General features: G+C 44.5%; 1 protein-coding gene across 1 annotated transcript; it reads right to left on the bottom strand.

Annotated features, from left to right (window-relative positions):
• Positions 1-1,855: 1,855 nt before the first annotated feature.
• On the bottom strand, positions 1,856-10,531 carry LOC125532927 (protein TANC2-like). Its single transcript, XM_048696780.1, has 9 exons — positions 10,424-10,531; positions 10,263-10,328; positions 9,988-10,176; positions 9,122-9,253; positions 7,771-7,910; positions 6,302-6,430; positions 2,381-2,551; positions 2,194-2,273; positions 1,856-2,016 (listed from the first exon to the last, which is right to left on the bottom strand). The coding sequence occupies exons 1-9, from the start codon at positions 10,455-10,457 to the stop codon at positions 1,971-1,973; spliced, it is 987 nt and encodes a 328-aa protein (XP_048552737.1). The 5' UTR covers positions 10,458-10,531; the 3' UTR covers positions 1,856-1,970.
• Between the last annotated feature and the right edge of the window lie 9,921 nt (positions 10,532-20,452).

The raw sequence follows: 20,452 nt of genomic DNA, 5'->3' as shown, positions 1-20,452 counted from the left end.
GTATTCACACATATACTAAATTTCCAGTTAATACAATTCTAGTATGAATAATAAACATTTATCATGATATAAGGAAATATAAATAACAACTTTATTATTGCCTCTAGAGCATATTTCTTCAGGCACGTCCGCTCACGGTGGAGCAAGCCCGTATTGTCCATGCCCTCGCTGGCCCTGCCCCCTAAAGACGAGGAAGAGAAGAATGGTGTCGCATTCGACACCTCCAGGCACAAAACGGATCCGCCTCAGTATCTATATCATCTTCAAGAAGTGCAAGGGCGGCAATGGATAAACTTTCTTCATAGCTCATAGAGCATGCCTAATTTTGGCAGTCAAGTGGTATGTATGATGAACTACCCTATGTTATTTCCTAGAGTAAATAGCATAAAACTACTATACGGGTTAGGGTTCCTAAAAACTACCGAATTTATTTTTTCGCTGATAACTATCAAACCAGGAGTCGGCTATTTCAGAAAAACCCCAAATCCTCTTTGTTAAAAAATTAAACATGTTTATGACAAGCCAGGCCCGCCACTAAACGCACTGTTTGGTTGACCGTTTGTTTGACTGTTAACTGACTTGTGGGGGCCACATGTCAGCACCTCATCCACAGATTTTTTACGGATTAGCCCTACAAATATTTAAAAAATTAATCGGGTCCCTGAAATCAATTTCAAAAAGCAATCGGGTCCTTGGACTGTTGCCACTGCGCCTCCAAAGGGCTCTGCCCGTGGTCGCCGTTGCGCCTCCATGGGGCTCCGCCCGTGGTCGCCGCTGCACGCCGCCATGGGTGGTCGCCACCGCGCGCTGCCGCCATGGGGTTCCGCCCGCGGTCACCGCACGCCATGGGGCTTCGCCCGTGGTCGTCGCCGCGCGCCATGGGGCTCCGCCCGCGGTCGTCGTCGCGCCGCCACGCCGCCACCTGCGCCGTAGACAGCACCAGCAGTCCCCGCCCGCTCCCGCAACGCCTGACCTCCGCCACCAGCGCGACAGAGCCAGCAGCCCGCACCCACCTCGAGTTGGCGCGAGGAGAGAAGAGGGAGAAGCCGCACAATGGGGAGCACACCGCGGCTGCGGGCACAACTCGCCGGCCGGAGGAAGAGGCCGCCGGCACACACGCTGCACCATGGATCTGTTGGGCCCGAACGGGAGGTCCACCCCGCGTGCAGTGGACGACGATGGGCGGCCGAAGGGAGGCCCACGACGACGACGGGGCTGCTGGCCGGCGAGCTCCTCACGGCGGGGTTGCTGGCCGGCGAGCTCATCCGGCGGGGCTGCTGGCCAACGCATCTCCCGTCGTTCTGGAGCATGAGGACGAGAGGGACCGATTGCTTTTGTATTTACAACGACCTGATCACAGTTTTTTATATGAGACAGTGACACGTGGGTCCCAAATGTCAGGTAACGGTCAAACAGACGGTGCGTTTAGTGGCGAGCCCGACTTGTCATAAACATGTTTAATTTTTTAACCAAGAGGATTTGGGTTTTTTTGAAACAGCCAACCCCTGATTTAGTAATTATCAGCGAAAAAATAAATTCGGTAGTTTTTTAAAACTCTAATCCGTAAAGTAGTAGTTTTATGCTATTAACTCTATTTCCTGTATGACCACACTATGCTCTGTAAGAATTATAAAGTACATTGTTTGGTCTACGTTGCATGAGATTATATGGATTTGAAGGGCATATGAGGGGACGATTTGCCAAGTGTGGTTGTAGATGCTCCAAGACAGATAATAATCTATCTTGTGACAGCCCGAATGAATGACACAAAAAGATAGGAAACCAAATAATATCGCCCAGATGTTTATGCCAGTAGTTTACTTGGTTTCCCATCAGACGAGTTCAGGAATTCAAAGCCTATAAGCAAAGGTGAAACACTCAACTACAGCTCAACTAGAGAGCAGATCCTGAACTTCTTCCCGCTTTTTTTTCAAAAATAAAAAGAACTCCTTCCCCCTGCAAACATTTACTCAGCCTTGGTGCTGAGAGACATCTTGCATGGCATCATAAGCTTTCCTGCATATTCAAAAGAGGACCATCAGAGACCTGCTTCAGTCACTTGTAGTAACACTTAGGAGCAAACGCACAACAAGAACTTAATAAATACTAATAAGTATGTCTGGTTCCTCATAGTGCATAATGCAACCAATGATGGGTTTGCCACAAACAACAAAAAAGAGGCAGATGGGATACCGTAATGCATCCTCAATCTCAGTGTTAGCTGGGTCCAACTTGAGTCCATCCAGGAAACGTTCACAAGCACCCTTGTAATCCTGATGATAAAACACAAGTTAATGGCCAAAAACAATTCACACACAAATTCATATAGAGGAAAAAACATCCGACGGTATCTTTTTTTAGATGTTATCTTCTATGTAACCTTCAGTGACATCAGAGCCGCGCCCTGCCGGTAACAGGCTGTTGGCCAATCAGGCCGCATTTTTCTGCATTCGTTAGCATCTACCAAAGCCTTGTCCCCGTCACCCATGCGGAGGGAGCAAAGGCTCCTGTTTGAGTACATGGTCGCATCATCTGGATCAAGCATCATTGCCTACAATCAACGAGGCAAATATTGGAATTTGTGGGCACTGACAATGAGATAGGAAATCTACCACATGACTGAGAAGAGACTCGACATAGTAGATTAATCCTGAATGATTAAGGCTGGAAAACAAAGCCAATTAATCTGACTTACAGTTAACAAATATAGCACAATGTTGAGGATGTACCACGCGTGAATTAAAGTGGCAGTGCGTAAATTATGTTTCCACTATGTCTTCCTACAAGTGGCTATCATTATGCTTTTTATCACTTCATTCATTATCCACTATGCCTTAACCAGATCCAGAAGCCAGTAACTCCTAAAATATTACAGTTATACTCTCTCCCTCCAAAAATAAGTGTCTTAACTTTATGACGGAGGGAGTACTTAATTTATTCTCAAACAAATGCACCATCATCAGATTAACACACTACTAATCTACCCTCTTCATGCTTATGACAAGCTGGAAGCTCAACGATGTCTTAATTCTCCCCTGATTTGTAACAAAACCAGATCCCGCAATAATAGGCTGCAGACCTGTGGCACCGTGGGTAGGAACCTTTGCTCCCCCGTGACTCAAAATCTTTGATAGAAGCCCCCCAACTCGATGTGAAATTTTTGGTATTTGAATAAGTTTTGACCAAAAGAATATTTTAGATCAATGTATTCGCATTAAAGAAAATGTAAAACCCGGTCACAATCTATGAAATTAGAAGCCTTGCCTGCTGATCTCCCCGAGCCCGTGTCGTTGGTCAGTGTGGCGTGCGCGGCCGGTTGTGGCGTTGTGTGTGTGCTGGTGGGCGCAACAGGTCAAGGGCGCGTCGACGTGTTGCCGTGGCCAGATCCAGTGCGGCGTGTGCGCGTGGTGCTCAGGCGCCGGTCTCGGCTCGGGAGCAGTTGCGTGCTGGGTGGGGGATGCGCGCTGGTGGCCAGATCTTGTCCTCAGGGCCGAGTCTACCGCTGCTCCGCAGGAGCGGCGCGCCCTTGCACGCAGAAGGTTGGACGGCGCGTGTGTGGCGTCTGGATGCTGGGGCGGCGACCCGAGGGGATCTCGACGGGGTTGCGCCATCAAGGGTGCGAGGGCAGCGTGGGGGGAGGCGGTGGACACCGGTGGCGGCGGATTTGGGGTTCTCCCTGCCCAGATCCGTTGGCTTCGGGTGGTGGTGGCTCGGACTCCGCCGGCGGCCCGGACGAAGGTAGTTCGCTCCACTTGCGTGGTTGGGGAAGGCCAGAGATCGCGGTGGAGGTGGTGGCGTCCTGTGGGCGCACGGTGGAGGTGGTGCTATGGTGGAGGGTCTGATCCGGGAAGGGATGTGCCCTGTTCTTGATCTGGTTCATGCGGTGTATGTGGTGCTACAAGATGTGCTCTCCTCCCACTGCAGTAGTCAGCTCGTTTCAAGAATCTCAGGTGGACTTGGGTATTCGCGGTCTGGGGTTGGGAGAAATCCCTGCTTCATGATGTCCAAGGTTGACAACCGCAACGCCCGCGGGCGCCGTCCCCTCCATGGAGGCGTTGTCTTGGCCCCGATCTCAATCTTTCCCTTGTTCTTGGGGGAAACCCTAGGTCTGACCTCCGGACCAAGCGATGGCTGCGTCATGGAGTTTGTTTCCCTCCTTGGAGGCATCGGCTTGTTGCTCGAGGAGTCAAGTTGGTGCAGCTCGAGTCGGTGTCGGCAATTGCTTTGGCGTGAGCCACCGAGGCGCAATGTACATCATTGTCGGCGCTCTCTCGACGACGCCTTCTCCATGTCTGCCCGGGCCCTGCCATCCACCTACCGACTTCTTAGCGCAAATGGGTGGGGGTATGTTGGCTTGTGTCGTCCTCGGGTCTTGGTCGTGTTGTAGAGGTCTTTGGCGTTGGTTGTGACGCGGCTTGGTAGCTCTGTGATTTGCCTCATTGCCATTGGCTTGGGCTTGATCTAGGTGATGCATGTTCCGTAGTTGGCGTGGGATGTGTGGCTGCTAATCTTGGTGATTAGTGTTGTAATGGCCGAAAGGCATTGTACCCGGTTTCTTTGCCGCTTCTTCTCTGATGCTTGCCGCTTTTTCTCTAATGCAATGATACACATGCTTATATGTATTCTAGAAAGAAGCCTTGCCTGCTTCAGGTTGAAAGTTCGACAAGAAAAAAGGCGATATACAATCCAACATATGGACTAAATGAAATGTTAGAAAGGGACAATGTAAGAAGTATATGATGCTTGAATATTACCACACTGTAGGATCCTGCTGCAGAAAAATAATCCTTCTTCTTGAAAGAGTTGTTCGCAAGTTTCTTAAACCCTGCCGCTCTAGTTTTGCTTTTAGACACAGGCTCGTCCTGGATCATCACGATATCGAAGTTAATGAAAGACTTCAGATGCGCAAAACTGTATAAGTTCTAAAATACTTTGAATTATGATGTAAATATTAGGAAAATCGGATCTCATTACATAAAAATCCTTTTGCTCACATATCTATTGACTGCATATTTGTGAGTACCTCCAAGCATCTCCGCTATGTTGTACCAAAGAATTTATCGCCTAAATTGTCAACTAAATTCACACAAATTTGTGATATCATGCTTTGGTAACTACAAATATGAACATGCATGCTACATTAATCTACATACATACAACATTGCCAGTCTCCACCGACATTACCCGCCAATGTGAAAGTCACATTTTCATTGTTAATAACTGGCAAGGAGGTACTGATTTCCTCCATTTAAACTTCCCAAGCACATTGTATGATACCATGTATCATCTGCTGTTACATAATATTGTTAGAATTCCTTGTAACTACTTGAGCAGAATCGGGGATTGCCAATTGCAGTGGTATTATTTAATATTCATTTATTTCAACTAACCGAACTTGCCTTGTAGTTAAGCCAGAATGTCCCTGATGAAATATTTGTGAAGGCAACCGTGCAAATAAATTTCAAATGGCACAATTTTTACACCAAGTTTCACAACTGTGATGATTAGGTAGTGGCCCTTACACCCATGTTTGGCAAAATCCCATTACAACCATAAAGCATGGTAACTTCTGTCTTATGTCAGTTATCTGGTAGCATGAACAAAATATTAACGTGAGCGATAATCACGTGATTAATATTCATCCAGTCCTGAGCCCTTGTCTCTAGAAAGACTGCAATAGGAAAAGCTCTACTTAGTACTTAAACTTTTTAATTGCCTGTCACTATGTTTCTTATTTTTCTGCGTTGTTTTTGGAGTAGTAAGATTTAGGCTGCATGCATCATTGATGCAAAGCCCGAGGGTAATGAACACTTCCCTTTTCTACAAAAAGAACATTGCATTATCTTCCTCTTTTTGGCAATGCAAGGCATGCCTTGATGCTTCTGTTCGCGTGGGAGGAAGTTGTGCTGTGTGCTATGGTTAATCCAACAGGCCCGGGCTTTAATTCCAACTGTGCCATTCCAGTATCAAAGCCACTTTGGGAATTTTGGTTTCCTATTTTGGCAGAAATTATTCGAATATGCCATGAAAGTACTGGAGCCTTACGCAGTACCCAGTACATACCTAGATCTTGGAGGATTGCGGGCAACTAAAGGTCTGAAAGAATAGCGTCTTTTGTCCCCCCTAGAATTCCTAATATGTGTGCAGGGGTTGCAACTTGATAGGGTTAAAGTGCATGCATGTAGAGTTTTAAAATCCAGTGCCTAGCCACCAAGTTTGCAATGCTGATTAGAACTCTACATGAATGATTCGCCAAAAAGACCGAACTCAACAAGCATAGTGTCAAAGAGGTAAATCTTACATCATCTGGAAGAACACGGTCGGCAGCAGCGTCCTTCTTAATGCAATTGACGAAGTCAGTTGAAACGAGTTTTTGAGAATGGAGATTCTCCACAGCATAGGTTAAAGCTCCCTTGGCATCAGCACCAGCCTATATCACAAAAAAAGATGTTCAGTGTCCGTATCAAGAAAATATAGGGATAAGTCAGTCCTCAAGATGAACTGGGTAGCATTTCAAACAAAGGCCAGCACAGGAAGTCAAGTGTTCTCAACTTCACTGAGAAAAAAATGTCACTACATAGCAAAGGGAATCGTCAAAATTAAAAGACTTGGAAAGTCTAAAGTGAAGGTCCAATACCCTAATCAGGAGAAGCATGCAGTTCCTTGAGTCAGCATCTATAGCTGCAATGAGAGGTGTCTTGCCATTTACCTCTTTATTGCGCTGTTGAGAGGCAATTAAGATATCAGCTCCTATGGTAAAAATGATAATCAAGGGATAAAGATAAAAATGGACACACAGATATCACTAAAGTCAAATAGCTTTCAGGGCATTACAAAATACACAAGCATACTGAACTTATTGATCCAACATATTTCATAGCTTACTAGAATTTGGTCAGACCTTGAAATTTTAGATGGCACTTAAAAGTGAGCATCAGCACAAGATAGAGAAGACTATTGTGGAAAATATACAAAAATACAATTGCATCAATAAGTTATCTCTAATTATCAACGTCAACATTCAAGGGACCGGAAGTGACGAGATGTGCAGCGGTATATATCTTGTATTCCATTAAAAATGTAAGCAGGTCGTGACATGCATCGACAAAATAACTATTACTACAGCAAGGAAATAGATCCTAGACTTGATAACATATTACTATGAATTTAAATACAAGTGCATGAAGTACATCGACACATGTTACTATGGCGCGATTTGAATAAGGGAAAGAAAAAGAAAGATTTCAAGAGTTACGGTGGCACGATCTTAATGTGGAAGATTTGGGGGCTTCGCAGTGGCTGCACGCCTGAGAATGAGACTCGAATTGGCAAGAACCAGAGGACTCCATTCTCCACGAGCTAGTGTCTGGAAGGAGGCAGGGGCCAAGGCGCTGCAACTCCTGCTGCTGCACACACGGTCTCCTGATATTGCTTCTTCTGCAGGTTTTTGTTAGCTAGGCCTTAGGTTTTTTCTGCTGTATTATCTCTTTGCTTGGTTTGGCCCCTTCGGCCTTTGCTTGTAATTTGCCTTATCTTAATGAGCTAACTGTGCTGAACAAGCTATCTGACAGTGTTCAGAATTGAGTGCCAAGCATTCATGATTTAAAATGCAAAAACGACAAAGTAGAATCAAGCAACCAGACTACAAGCTAATAGAGCATGAGAAATACGACTAATGAGTTTTCTTTAGCAGAACACAAGAAATTGCCATGTAAATTCACCTATCCAATGGGCAACTTAAGGCTGAAACATATGCATTTACAAACTTACATCTGCATTGTGGTCCAACAAAATCTTCAAAATGCCATCATGCCCTTGAGTAGCAGCGCAATGAAGTGGTGTCCCACAAAAGGCTACCGGGTCAACATAGGCTCCTTTAGCAAGCAATAGTCTAACAGTTTCACAATCTCCTGAATAATGCACAAACTTGCTGGATAAGAGGATATGTATTTCTGTCACGTTCTCAATCTGAAAGATTTTGTTTCGAAAGAAGTGTTTCCCCTGATTTCCGTTAATAGCAATAACAAGCTACAAAGACTTAGAAAGAAAATGAATCCATGTATTTATTACAGCAGATCATATAGGTATTTCTTGGGACATCTTTCTTTTCAAAAGTCTTATGCACCTCACTCTGCTTGACCATGTGCCATAAGTAACGACTTGTTTGATCAGTAAGGCATTCATTAAAGCCAAAACATTCTGTGACTAAATAATTTATTACCATATATGAAAGAAAGGAATCTTCAACAATTCTTGGCCCTTTGGGAGAAGTCAGCGATCGTGACCAACTGACCATCCAGCCGGGGTGCCAAGGACTCTATAGTTTGGAAGCCAACCAATGACGGGCAGTACTCCACAAAGTCTGCTTACTTGGTGCAGTTTCACGACCTCCCACGCTCAAGTTTGGCTGCTACGGCCTAGAAGGCGGGGGCTCCCCCAAGTGCAAAATTTTCGCCTGGCTTGTTATCCAAAACAGAGTTTGGACGGCTGATAGGCTTCAGAGGAGAGGATGGCCAAATTGCGACAAATGCCCCCTTTGCAGTCAGGTGCAAGAAAATGCAGCACACCTGCTCTTCAAGTGCCATTTTTCTATCCGGATTTGGAATGCGATCTTCTCATGGCCTGGGCTTGCTATCCCCACGGCCCCTTGGCTCCTGTTCAATTTGGTGAAATCTAGGTGGGATGCGGTCCTTTCTAGCAACGCGCACCCGACAAAGGCCTTGTCTTCTTTGTTACTCCTCGTGGGATGGGAGATCTGGAATGAAAGGAATGCTCGCATCTTCAGGAGCAAAGCGGTGCCAGTGGCGACTGTCATGCGACGCATAAAAGAGTTAGTTTCTATTTGGGCCATGGCGGGCACTAAGCATTTGCGTAATGTAATGCCGCGAGAGTAATTGTTTTGTTCTCCGCCGCCGCTTGGCGATGTGTGTACTGAAACCACTTCTTAATCAATGAAAATGGCAAGTCTTTTGCCTTGTTTAAAAAAAACAAAGGAAAACAGATCCTAGTAAGAAAACAATACTAAACCACACTATAATACAACTTCAATATTCAAAGGACAACTTAAGAAAACTTGCAGCATACAAATGGAAAACAGAGGCATGCGTTTCTAGAGATAGACCTGATGTAGTGGCTTCATGTAAAGGGGAAAGCCCATTGTGGCAGCTTTTGTTTGGATCGGCACCATGATCAAGAAGATATTTGGCAATACCCACACCCTTACATGATATCGCAAAAAACAGAGGTGTTCTACCTGTCAAGCACACGGTAATGTAGCTTATTGATGCAAAACCTTTCAGGGTTTAGCAAAGAAATAAACGCATAACTTTTAACCCCCCACAGAAAAGTATGAAGTAGAATGAAAGATTTTAAAATACAATATGGCCCAAATGGGAAATAATTTAACTTTATAATTTAGACGTCTCCACAACAGATGATTGCATATATACACCTGCAGCATATGCATATGTCCAAAAAGTAAATAAAACAATCCCGAAGAAATAATAATTTACCCTCGACGGGGCCTACTTACATCAGCCATGCTTATGTAGGATATGGCCTGAGATATCATTAACTGAGCATGGTCTATTTCCATAAGAAGCTATATGACCACTTCTTGAAAAATCCAGGCACGGCACAGACATATCTTAACATTAAACAGATAAACCCAGAGTGGCAAATATGCAGAGCAGCAGAGATGTTATATGATCAATTATGAGTGAGCATAATCATAATTTAGCAAGCCCAAAACATCAAGCACAGCGAAATCATAATTTCGAGCTACAGATCAAGCAACTCATATAAACAATAATAATTATTTGGAGGACATGAAAATGGAAACAGAGGTTCCATTTCCGCGTGACCCCACTGCAAATGGGAGCACTTGGTGAAAATGGCAAGCCCATACTTCCATATAAACGCGGAGCAAACAAAAATCAAATAATCACAAAATCCTAAATGGATGTAGGGTTTTGGAGGGACCCTGACCTCCCTTGTCGACGGCGTTCACATCAACCTGCAGTTCCTCGACCAGGTACCTGCAAACCTCCATCCTCCCTCGGTTAGCGGCGACGTGCAGCGCGCCAAGACCCTGTAGCAACCCGGCGTCCTCCACCCTCAGCGCCTCCACCGTCTCCTTGAGGCGGCCCCTGGCCATGTCCAGCATCGTCACCAGCCCTGCAGCGGATTGGACGCGAAAAATCAGCACTCAAATCTCCCAACCAAGATCTGGGACGAGGAGATCGGGAGCCACAGCCACCTACTCTTGAAGAGGGGGAGATCTCCGTCGGACGCCGCTTGGAATATCATGTTCAGCATCGGCCCGCCGACTGCGGCACGAGAAGCAGCGTTAGCGTTTCCGGCTGGGGGTTAGCGTTGGGGTCGGGGTCAGGGATAAGACGTGAAGGAGGGGCTAGGGGCTCACCGGTGAAGGGAGCGGGCCAGCCCGGCGGCGCCATGGCGTGGATGGAGAGTAGGAGTTGGTAGGGTTTTGGGTGGGGAGAAGAGAAGGAGAAGGCAGCGAGATGAAGGCGATCCGTCTGACGGCTGTTTGTATGGAAGAATCTCTATGCGGAGATAAAAATGGGCAACCGTCTGACGGCTGTCAACCACGACGCCACCGGCTGTTCGACTAGCCAGCATTGAATTGTACTGCGAGAGCATCTCCAAGTAGATCTTGTGGGTGGGTTTGGTTGCAAAGTACTCTCTAAATACTTTTATATTAGTTTATAGAAGGAGTACGTAGTATTTTCAAAGTATTGGTTTGGAGGGACTTTGCGGTAAAGTTTCGGGTGAAATCGAAATTGGATGGTTTCCGATGGTCTCTGGTAGCTGTATATGGGGCAGCACAACCCGAAATTAAACCAGATTTTTTAGCAAACTTGGTGCGGATTTGTGGGGACGAGACTCTCTCAATCCTAGTTGGAGGGGATTTTAACATAATTCGAAGGAGAGATGAAAAGAACAATGACAACTTTGATGGACGTTGGTCTATGATGTTTAACATGATTATTAAAAGTCTTAGTTTAAGAGAAATTGAGCTCACAGGTAGACAATATACATGAGCTCCAACATATGAGAAGTTGGAGATGGTGCTCGCTAGTGTGGAATGGGAACAGAAATACCCATTAGTGTCGGTTCATGCGATGCAGAGGGCGATCTCAGACCACACACCTTTACTAGTAGACTCGGGAGACGCAACACATATTGTGAATAAGAACGCTTTCTCTTTCGAACTAGGCTGGTTCGAGAAAGAAAACTTCATGGAGATTATTGCACGCGAATGGGCAAAGCTTATTAGTGGACGATCAAGTATTGAGAGATGGCAAAACAAAATTAGACATCTGAGACAATTTTTACAAGGTTGGGCCAGAAACAAGAGTGGGATTTACAGACAAGAAAAAGAGCGACTCACCCAATTAATAGATGGTCTAGATTTAAAAGCAGAATTAAACCTTCTTAATGTAGCTGAGCAGAGCTCGAAATCCGAAGCCGAGCAACGCTTACGAGCTCTTCTTAGAGAAGATGAGCTCAAATGGGCATTGCGTGCTAAGGTGCTTAAGGTTCTCCAAGAAGATGACAATACACAATTCTTTCACATGAGTGCGAATGGGAAACATAGGAAGAAGAAAACAATACAACTTGAACAGGACGAAGAAACAATTGTGGGTCATGAGACTCTGAAAGCTTATATCTCTAATTATTATAAACAACTTTTCGGGCCTCCGGAAGCAAGCACGGTGTCCCTTAATGAATCTCTTATTGGATATATCCCTCAGCTTCGGGCAGAGGAAAATGATATTCTATCTACTCCGTTTACTAAGAAAGAGGTTCTAGATGCAATTTCACAAATGAAACCGAATAAAGCACCGGGACCAGATGGGTTTCCCGCGGAATTCTATAGAAACTGTTGGCATATTATTAAGGATGATCTTATGCCTATGTTTCAAGATTTTGTTAACGGTCATTTAGAACTGTCCCATCTTAACTTTGGCATGATTACGTTGTTGCCAAAGAAAGAAGAGGGCGGGAATGGAAAAAACCCAGGCATGCGTGGGCAAATTCAGGGAGGCCTTGGATGTATGTGGTTTAGAGGACCTGGGGTTTGAGGGGGACAAATTTACCTGGCGGAATAACAACCACCGATGTGAGAACTACATCCATCAAAGATTGGATCGGGCGGTCGCAAATGAGGGGTGGAGGAAGCAGTTTGAGGGGTTCAAGGTAGTGAATGGTGATCCTAGACACTCGGACCACAGGCCCATTGTCATCACAACAGAGAAAACTGAGGGGGGGAGCAACAAGAGAGAGAGAGAGAGAGAGGGAGAGGAGGTGGCAGTCACAAGTTTAAGTTTGAGGCGTGTTGGCTGGAGGAGCAGTGTGATCAACTAGTGAAGGAGGCATGGTGTCACACAATGGCAGAAGGTGGTTGATGTGTTAGGGAGGGGTTGAAGCAGGTGGTGGGAAGCTTCAAAATTGGAGTGGAAACGTTTTGGGTGGCTTGGAGAAAAAGCTAAAGAAAGCAAGGAAAGAAGTGGAGAGATGGAGGCGTATGCCGGTGAGTAAGGAGAAGGTGGCAGGGGAGGAAGTGGCACGTTATAGAGTGGAGAGGCTGGAGGAGCAACTGAACACCTACTATAAGCAGCGTGCACACATGACCTGGTTGAGGAAGGGGGGCAGAAACACCTCATATTTTCATGCGAGTGTTAAAGAGCGAAGGAGAACTAATAGGATAGGGAAGCTGAGGCATGAAGATGGGAGCTGGGCGGTGAAAGAGGAGGAAAAGAAGGAGGTTATCACTAAATATTTTGCGCAGCTATTCAGGTCAGAGGGCAAAACAAATCATGATGAGGTTCTGAATTCTGTGGAGAGCAGGGTAATAAGGGAGATGAACTCTGGCCTAATGGCAGAGTTTAGTGCTGATGAGGTCAAGGCGGCCCTGAGGGATATTGGTGACTTAAAGGCGCCAGGGGAGGATGGTATGCCAGCAATTTTTTACAAGCACTACTGGGTGGATGTGGGTGACAAAATAACACAGGAAGTGCTAGCCTTTTTGAATGGGGGGCCTATGCCAACTGACTAGAATAACACGTCCATCACGCTGATCCCCAAGGTGAAGAACCCGGACTGTATCAAGAATCTGAGACCAATAAGCCTTTGTAATGTGGTATATAAGATCGTATCTAAGGTCCTCTCAAAGGTTGAAAGTGATCTTGCCCGAGATCATCTCTTCGACTCAGAGTGCCTTTGTGCCGGGTAGGCTCCTGACTGACAATGTGCTGCTCACTTACGAGGTTATCCACTATATGCACAACAAACGAAGTGGGAAGGAGGCTTATGCTGCGGTGAAATTGGATATGAGCAAGGCATATGACCGGGTTGAATGGCATTTCTTGGAAGCTATGATGGTTAAAATGGGTTTCCATCGGAGGTTTGTGGGGCTGATTATGAAGTGTGTGAGGACAGTAAAGTATCGCATCAAGATTAATGGCGATCTCACCGAGGAAGTGTTACCTGAGAGGGGGCTGAGACAGGGGGACCCACTGTCCCCTTATCTCTCTTTGCTGTGTGCGGAAGCTTTCTCGTGTTTACTAACAAAAGCTGAGCAAAACAACTTGATCCAGGGGATTAAGGTGTGCCCGAATGCCCCTAGCATATCCCATCTGCTGTTTGCTGATGATTCCCTCATCCTCTTCAAGGCAAATAAAGAGAGTGCAGAGCAGATCCAACGTATTGAAGGAAATATGCCCTAGAGGCAATAATAAAGTTGTTATTTATATTTCCTTATATCATGATAAATGTTTATTATTCATGCTAGAATTGTATTAACTGGAAACTTAGTACATGTGTGAATACATAGACAAACAGAGTGTCACTAGTATGCCTCTACTTGACTAGCTCGTAAATCAAAGATGGTTAAGTTTCCTAGCCATGGACAAAGAGTTGTCATTTGATAAGCGAGATCACATCATTAGAGAATGATGTGATTGACTTGACCCATTCTGTTAGCTTAGCACTTGATCGTTTTAGTTTACTGCTATTGCTTTCTTCATGACTTATACATGTTCCTATGACTATGAGATTATGCAACTCCTGATTACCGAAGGAACACTTTGTGTGCTACCAAATGTCACAACGTAACTGGGTGATTATAAAGGTGCTCTACAGGTGTCTCCAATGGTACTTGTTGAGTTGGCATAGATTGAGATTAGGATTTTTCACTCCCATTGTTAGAGAGGTATCTCTAGGCCCTCTCGGTAATGCACATCACTATAAGCCTTGCAAGCAATGCAACTAATGAGTTAGTTGCGGGATGATGCATTATGGAACGAGTAAAGAGACTTCCCGGTAACGAGATTGAGCTAGGTATTGAGATACCGATGATCGAATCTCGGGCAAGTAACATACCGATGGCAAAGGGAACAACGTATGTTGTTATGCGGTTTGACCGATAAAGATCTTCGTCGAATATGTAGGAGCCAATATGAGAATCCAGGTTCCGCTATTGGTTATTGACCGGAGACGTGTCTCGGTCATGTATACATAGTTCTCGAACCCGTAGGGTCCGTACGCTTAACGTTCGGTGACGATCGGTATTATGAGTTTATGTGATTTCATGTACCGAAGGTAGTTCGGAGTCCCGTATGTAATCACGGACACGACGAGGAGTCTCGAAATGGTCGAGACATAAAGATTGATATATTGGATGACTATATTCGGATACCGGAAGTGTTTCAGGTGATTTCGGAGAAAACCGGAGTGCCGGAGGGTTACCGGAACCCCCCGGGAGAAGTAATGGGCCACATGGGCCTTAGTGGAGAGAGAGAGGGCCGGCCAGGGCAGGCCGCGCGCCCTCTCCCCCTCTGGTCCGAATTGGACTAGGGAAGGGGGGTGGCGGCCCCCTTTCCTTCTCCCTCTCCTCCTTCCTTTCCCCCTCCTAGTAGGAGTAGGAAAGGGTAGTCCTACTCCTACTAGGAGGAGGACTCCTCCTCCTGGCGCGCCCTGCAAGGGCCGGCCGGCCTCCCCCTTGCTCCTTTATATACGGGGGCAGGGGGCACCCTAGGACACACAAGTTGATTGTTCCAAGCCGTGTGCGGTGCCCCCCTTCACCATAATCCACCTCAATCATATCGTAGCGGTGCTTAGGCGAAACCCTGCATCGGTAGCAACATCATCACCGTCATCACGCCGTCGTGCTGACGGAACTCTCATGTGAAGCTCTGTTGGATCGGAGTTCGTGGGACGTCATCGAGCTGAACGTGTGCTGAACTCGGAGGTGTCGTACGTTCGGTACTTGGATCGGTCGGATCGTGAAGACGTCCGACTACATCAACTGCGTTCTCATAATGCTTCCGCTTACGGTCGACAAGGGTGCATGGACGATACTCTTTCCTCTCGTTGATATGCATCACCATGATCTTATGTGTGCGTAGGAATTTTTTTGAAATTACTACGTTCCCCAACAGTGGCATCTGAGCCAGGTTTATACATAGATGTTATATGCACGAGTAGAACACAAAAGGAGTTGTGGGCGTGGGTATATACATATTTCTTGCCGTCACTAGTTGATTCTTGATTCAGCGATATTGTTGGATGAAGCGGCTCAGACCGACATTACGCGTACGCTTACGCGAGACTGGTTCTACCGACGTGCTTCGCACACAGATGGCTAGTGAGTGTTTGTTTCTCCAACTTTAGTTGAATCGGATTCAATGAACAGGGTTCTTTCTGAAGATCAAAAAGCAATCACTATACCATGTTGTGGTTTTTGATGCGTAGGTAAGAACGGTTCTTGCTCAGCCCGTAGCAGCCACGTAAAACTTGCAACAACAAAGTAGAGGACGTCTAACTTGTTTTTGCAGGGCTTGTTGTGATGTGATATGGTCAAGACATGATGAGATATAAGTTGTTGTATGAGATGATAATGTTTTTGTTGAAGTTATCGACAACTGGCAGAAGCCTTATGGTTGTCTCTTTATTGCATAAGATGCGAGTGCCGAATAATTGCTTTACTTTAAAGTTATGCGATAGCAATAGTTGCAAAGAGCAATAGTTGGCGAGACGACCATGTGATGACACGTTGATAGAGATCAAGATGATGGAGATCATGGTATCATGCCGGTGACGATAGAGATCATTTACGGTACTTTGGAGATGGAGATCAAAGGCGCAAGATGATCATGGCCATATCATGTCACATATTTTGATTGCATGTGATGTTTATCCGTTATGCATCTTATTTTGCGTAGTTCGACGGTAGCATTATAAGATGATCTCTCACTAAATTTCAAGGTATAAGTGTTCTCCCTGAGTATGCACCGTTGTGACAGTTCGTCGTGCCGAGACACCATGTGATGATCGGGTGTGATAAGCTCTACGTTCACATACAACAGGTGCAAACCAATTTTGCACACGCAGAATACTCGGGTTAAACTTGACGAGCCTAGCATATGCAGATATGGCCTCGGAACACTGGAGACCGAAAGGTCGAGCGTGAATCATATAGTAGATATGATCAACATAGTGATGTTCACCATTGAAAACTACTCCATCTCACGTGATGATCGGACATGGTTTAGTTGATTTGGATCACATGATCATTTAGATGACTAGAGGGATGTCTATCTAAGTGGGAGTTCTTAAGTAATATGATTAATTGAACTTTAATTTATCATGAACTTAGTCCTGATAGTATTTCCATAACTATGTTGTAGATCAATAGCTCGCAATGTAGCTCCCCGTTTATTTTTGATATGTTCCTAGAGAAAAACTATGTTGAAATATGATAGTAGCAATGATGCGGACTAGGTCCGTGATTTGAGGATTATCCTCATTGCTGCACAGAATAATTATGTCCTTGATGCACCGCTAGGTGACAGACCTATTGTAGGAGCAGATGCAGACGTTATGAACGTTTGACAACCTCGGTATGATGACTACTTGATAGTTTAGTGCACCATGCTTTACGGCTTAGAACCGGGCCTTCAAAAATGTTTTGAACGCCACGGAGCATATAAGATGTTCCAAGAGTTGAAATTGGTATCTCATACTCATGCCCGTGTCAAGAGGTATGAGACCTCTGACAGTACTTTGCTTACAAGATGGAGGAGAATAGCTCAACGAGTGAGCATGTGCTCAGAATGTCTGAGTACTACAATCACTTGAATCATGTGGGAGTTAATCCTCCCGATAAGATAGTGATTGACAAAGTTCTCTAGTCACTATCACCAAGTTACTAGAACTTCGAGATTAACTATAATATGCAAGGGATAACGGAAACAATTCCCAAAGCTCTTCGCGATGCTGAAATCGGCGAAGGTAGAAATCAAGAAAAAGCATCAAGTGTTGATGGTTGACAAGACCACTAGTTTCAAGTAAAAGGGCAAGGGAAAGAAAGGGAACTTCAAGAAGAATGACAAGCAAGTTGTCATTCCCATGAAGAAGCCCAAAGCTAGACCCAAGCCTGAAACTGAGTGCTTCTACCGCAAAGGAAATGGTCACTAGAAGTGGAACTGCCCTAGATACTTGGCAGATAAGAAGGATGGCAAAGTGAACAAAGGTATATTTGATATACATGTTATTGATGTGTACTTTGCTAGTGTTTATAGAAAACCCCTCGGTATTTGATACTAGTTCAGTTGCTAAGAGTAGTAACTCGAAACGGGAGTTGCAAAATAAACAAAGACTAGTTCAGGACGAGGTGACTATGTGTGTTGGAAATGATTCCAAGGTTGATAAGATCACCATCGCACACTCCCTTTACCTTCGGGATTAGTGTTGAACCTAAAATAAATGTTATTTGGTGTTTGCGTTGAGCATAATATGATTGGATCATGTTTATTGCAATACAGATATTCATTTAAGTCAAAGAATAATTGTTATTATGTTTACATGAATAAAACCTTCTATGGTCATACACCCAAGGTGAATAGTTTATTGAATCTCGATCGTAGTGATACACATATTCATAATATTGAAGCCAAAAGATGCAAAGTTAATAATGATAGTGCAACCTATTTGTGGCACTGCCATTTAGGTCATATTGGTGTAAAGCGCATGAAGAAACTCCATGCTGATGGACTTTTGGAATCACTTGATGCTTGCGAACAATGCCTCATGGGCAAGATGACTAAGACTCCGTTCCGATTAGTGTTGAGGCTCGCGGCGGGTATCGTTATTTTCTGACCTTCACAGATGATTTGCGCAGATATGGGTATATCTACTTAATGAAACATAAGTGTGAAACATTTGAAAAGTTCAAAGAATTTCAAAGTGAAGTGGAAAATCATCGTAACAAGAAAATAAAGTTTCTACTATCTGATCGCGGAGGCGAATATTTGAGTTAAGAGTTTGGTCTTCATTTGAAACAATGTGGAATAGTTTCGCAACTCATGCAACCTGAAACACCGCAGCATAATGGTGTGTCCGAATGTTGTAATCGTACTTTATTGGATATGGTGCGATCTATGATGTCTCTTATCGATTTACCACTATCGTTTTGGGGTTATGCATCAGAGACAGCTGCATTCACGTTAAATAGGGCACCATCTAAATCCGTTGAGATGACACCGTATGAACTATGGTTTGGCAAGAAACCAAAGCTGTCGTTTCTTAAAGTTTGAGGTTACGATGCTTATGTGAAAAAGTTTCAAACTGATAAGCTCGAACCCAAATCGGAGTAGTGCGTCTTCATAGGATACCCAAAAGAAACTGTTGGGTACACCTTCTATCACATATCCGAAGGCAAGATATTTTGTTAATAAGAATGAATCCTTTCTAGAGAAGGAGTTTCTCTCGAAAGAAGTGAGTGAGAGGAAAGTAGAACTTGATGAGGTAATTGTACCTTCTCCCGAATTGGAAAGTAGTTCATCAGAAATCAGTTCTAGTGATTTCTACACCAATTTTTGAGGAAGCTAATGATGATGATCATGAAACTTCAGATCAAATTACTACCGAACCTCGTAGGTCAACCAGAGTATGGTCCGCACCAGAGTGGTATGGTAATCCTGTTCTGGAATCATGTTACTAGTCCATGACGAACCTACGAACTATGAGGAAGCGATGATGAGCCCATATTCCGCAAAATGGCTTGAGGCCATGAAATCTGAGATGGGATCCATGTATGAGAACAAAGTATGGACTTTGATTGACTTGCCCGATGATCGGTTAGTCATTGAGAATAAATGGATCTTCAAGAGGAAGACGGACGCTGATAGTAGTGTTACTATCTACAAAGCTCGAATTGTCGTAAAATGTTTTCGACAAGATCAAGGTGTTTACTATGATGAGATTTTCTCACTCGTATCGATGCTTAAAAGTCTGTCCGAATCATGTTAGCAGTTGCCGCATTTTATGAAATCTGGCAAATGGATGTCAAAACTGCATTCCTTTATGGATTTCTTAAAGAAGAGTTGTATATGATGCAACCAGAAGGTTTTGTCAATCCTAAAGGTGCTAACAAAGTGAGCAAGCTCCAGCGATCCATCTATGGACTGGTGCAAGCATCTCGGAGTTGGAACATATGCTTTGATGAAGTGATCAAAGCATATGGTTTTATACAGACTTGCGGTGAAGCCTGTATTTACAAGAAAGTGAGTGGGAGCGCTACAACATTTCTGATAAGTATATGTGAATGACATATTGGTGATGAGAAATAATGTAGAATTTTCTGGAAAGCATAAAGGAATGTTTGAAAGGAGTTTTCCAAAGAAAGACCTCGGTGAAGCTATTTACATATTAAGCATCAAGATCTATAGAGATAGATCAAGACGCTTGATATATTTTCAATAAGTACATACCTTGACAAGATTTTGAAGTAGTTCAAAATGGAACAGTCAAAGAAGGAGTTCTTGCCTGTGTTGCAAGGTGTGAAGTTGAGTAAAGACTCAAAACCCGACCATGGCAGAAAAAAGAAAGAGAATGAAAAGTCATTCCCTGTGCCTCAGTCATAGGTTCTACAAAGTATGCTATGTTGTGTACCAGACCTATTGTGTACCTCACCATAAGTTTGGCAAGAGGGTACAATAGTGATCCAGGAGTGGATCACTGGACAGCGGACAAGAATATCCTTAGTGTAATAAGGAAATGTTTCTCGGTTATGGAGGTGACAAAGAGTTCGTCGTAAAGAGTTACATCGATGCAAGCTTTGACACCGATCTGGATGACTCTAAGTCTCGATCTAGATACATATTGAAAGTGGGAGCAATTAGCTAGAGTAGCTCCGTGCAAAGCATTGTAGACATAGAAAATTTGCAAAATACATATGGCTCTGAATGTGGCAGACCCGTTGACTAAATTTTCTCACAAGCAAAACATGATCACTCTTTGGGTGTTAATCACATAGCGAAGTGAACTAGATTATCGACTCTAGCAAACCCTTTGGGTGTTAGTCACATGGGGATGTGAACTAATCACGTAAACATGTGAACTATTAGTGTTAAATCACATGACGATG

Source organism: Triticum urartu, chromosome 1 (genome assembly GCF_003073215.2).
Source record: "Triticum urartu cultivar G1812 chromosome 1, Tu2.1, whole genome shotgun sequence".
Taxonomy (NCBI): domain Eukaryota; kingdom Viridiplantae; phylum Streptophyta; class Magnoliopsida; order Poales; family Poaceae; genus Triticum; species Triticum urartu.
The sequence above is the reverse complement of the archived record's forward strand: the minus strand, read 5'-3'. Positions and strand labels throughout refer to the sequence as shown.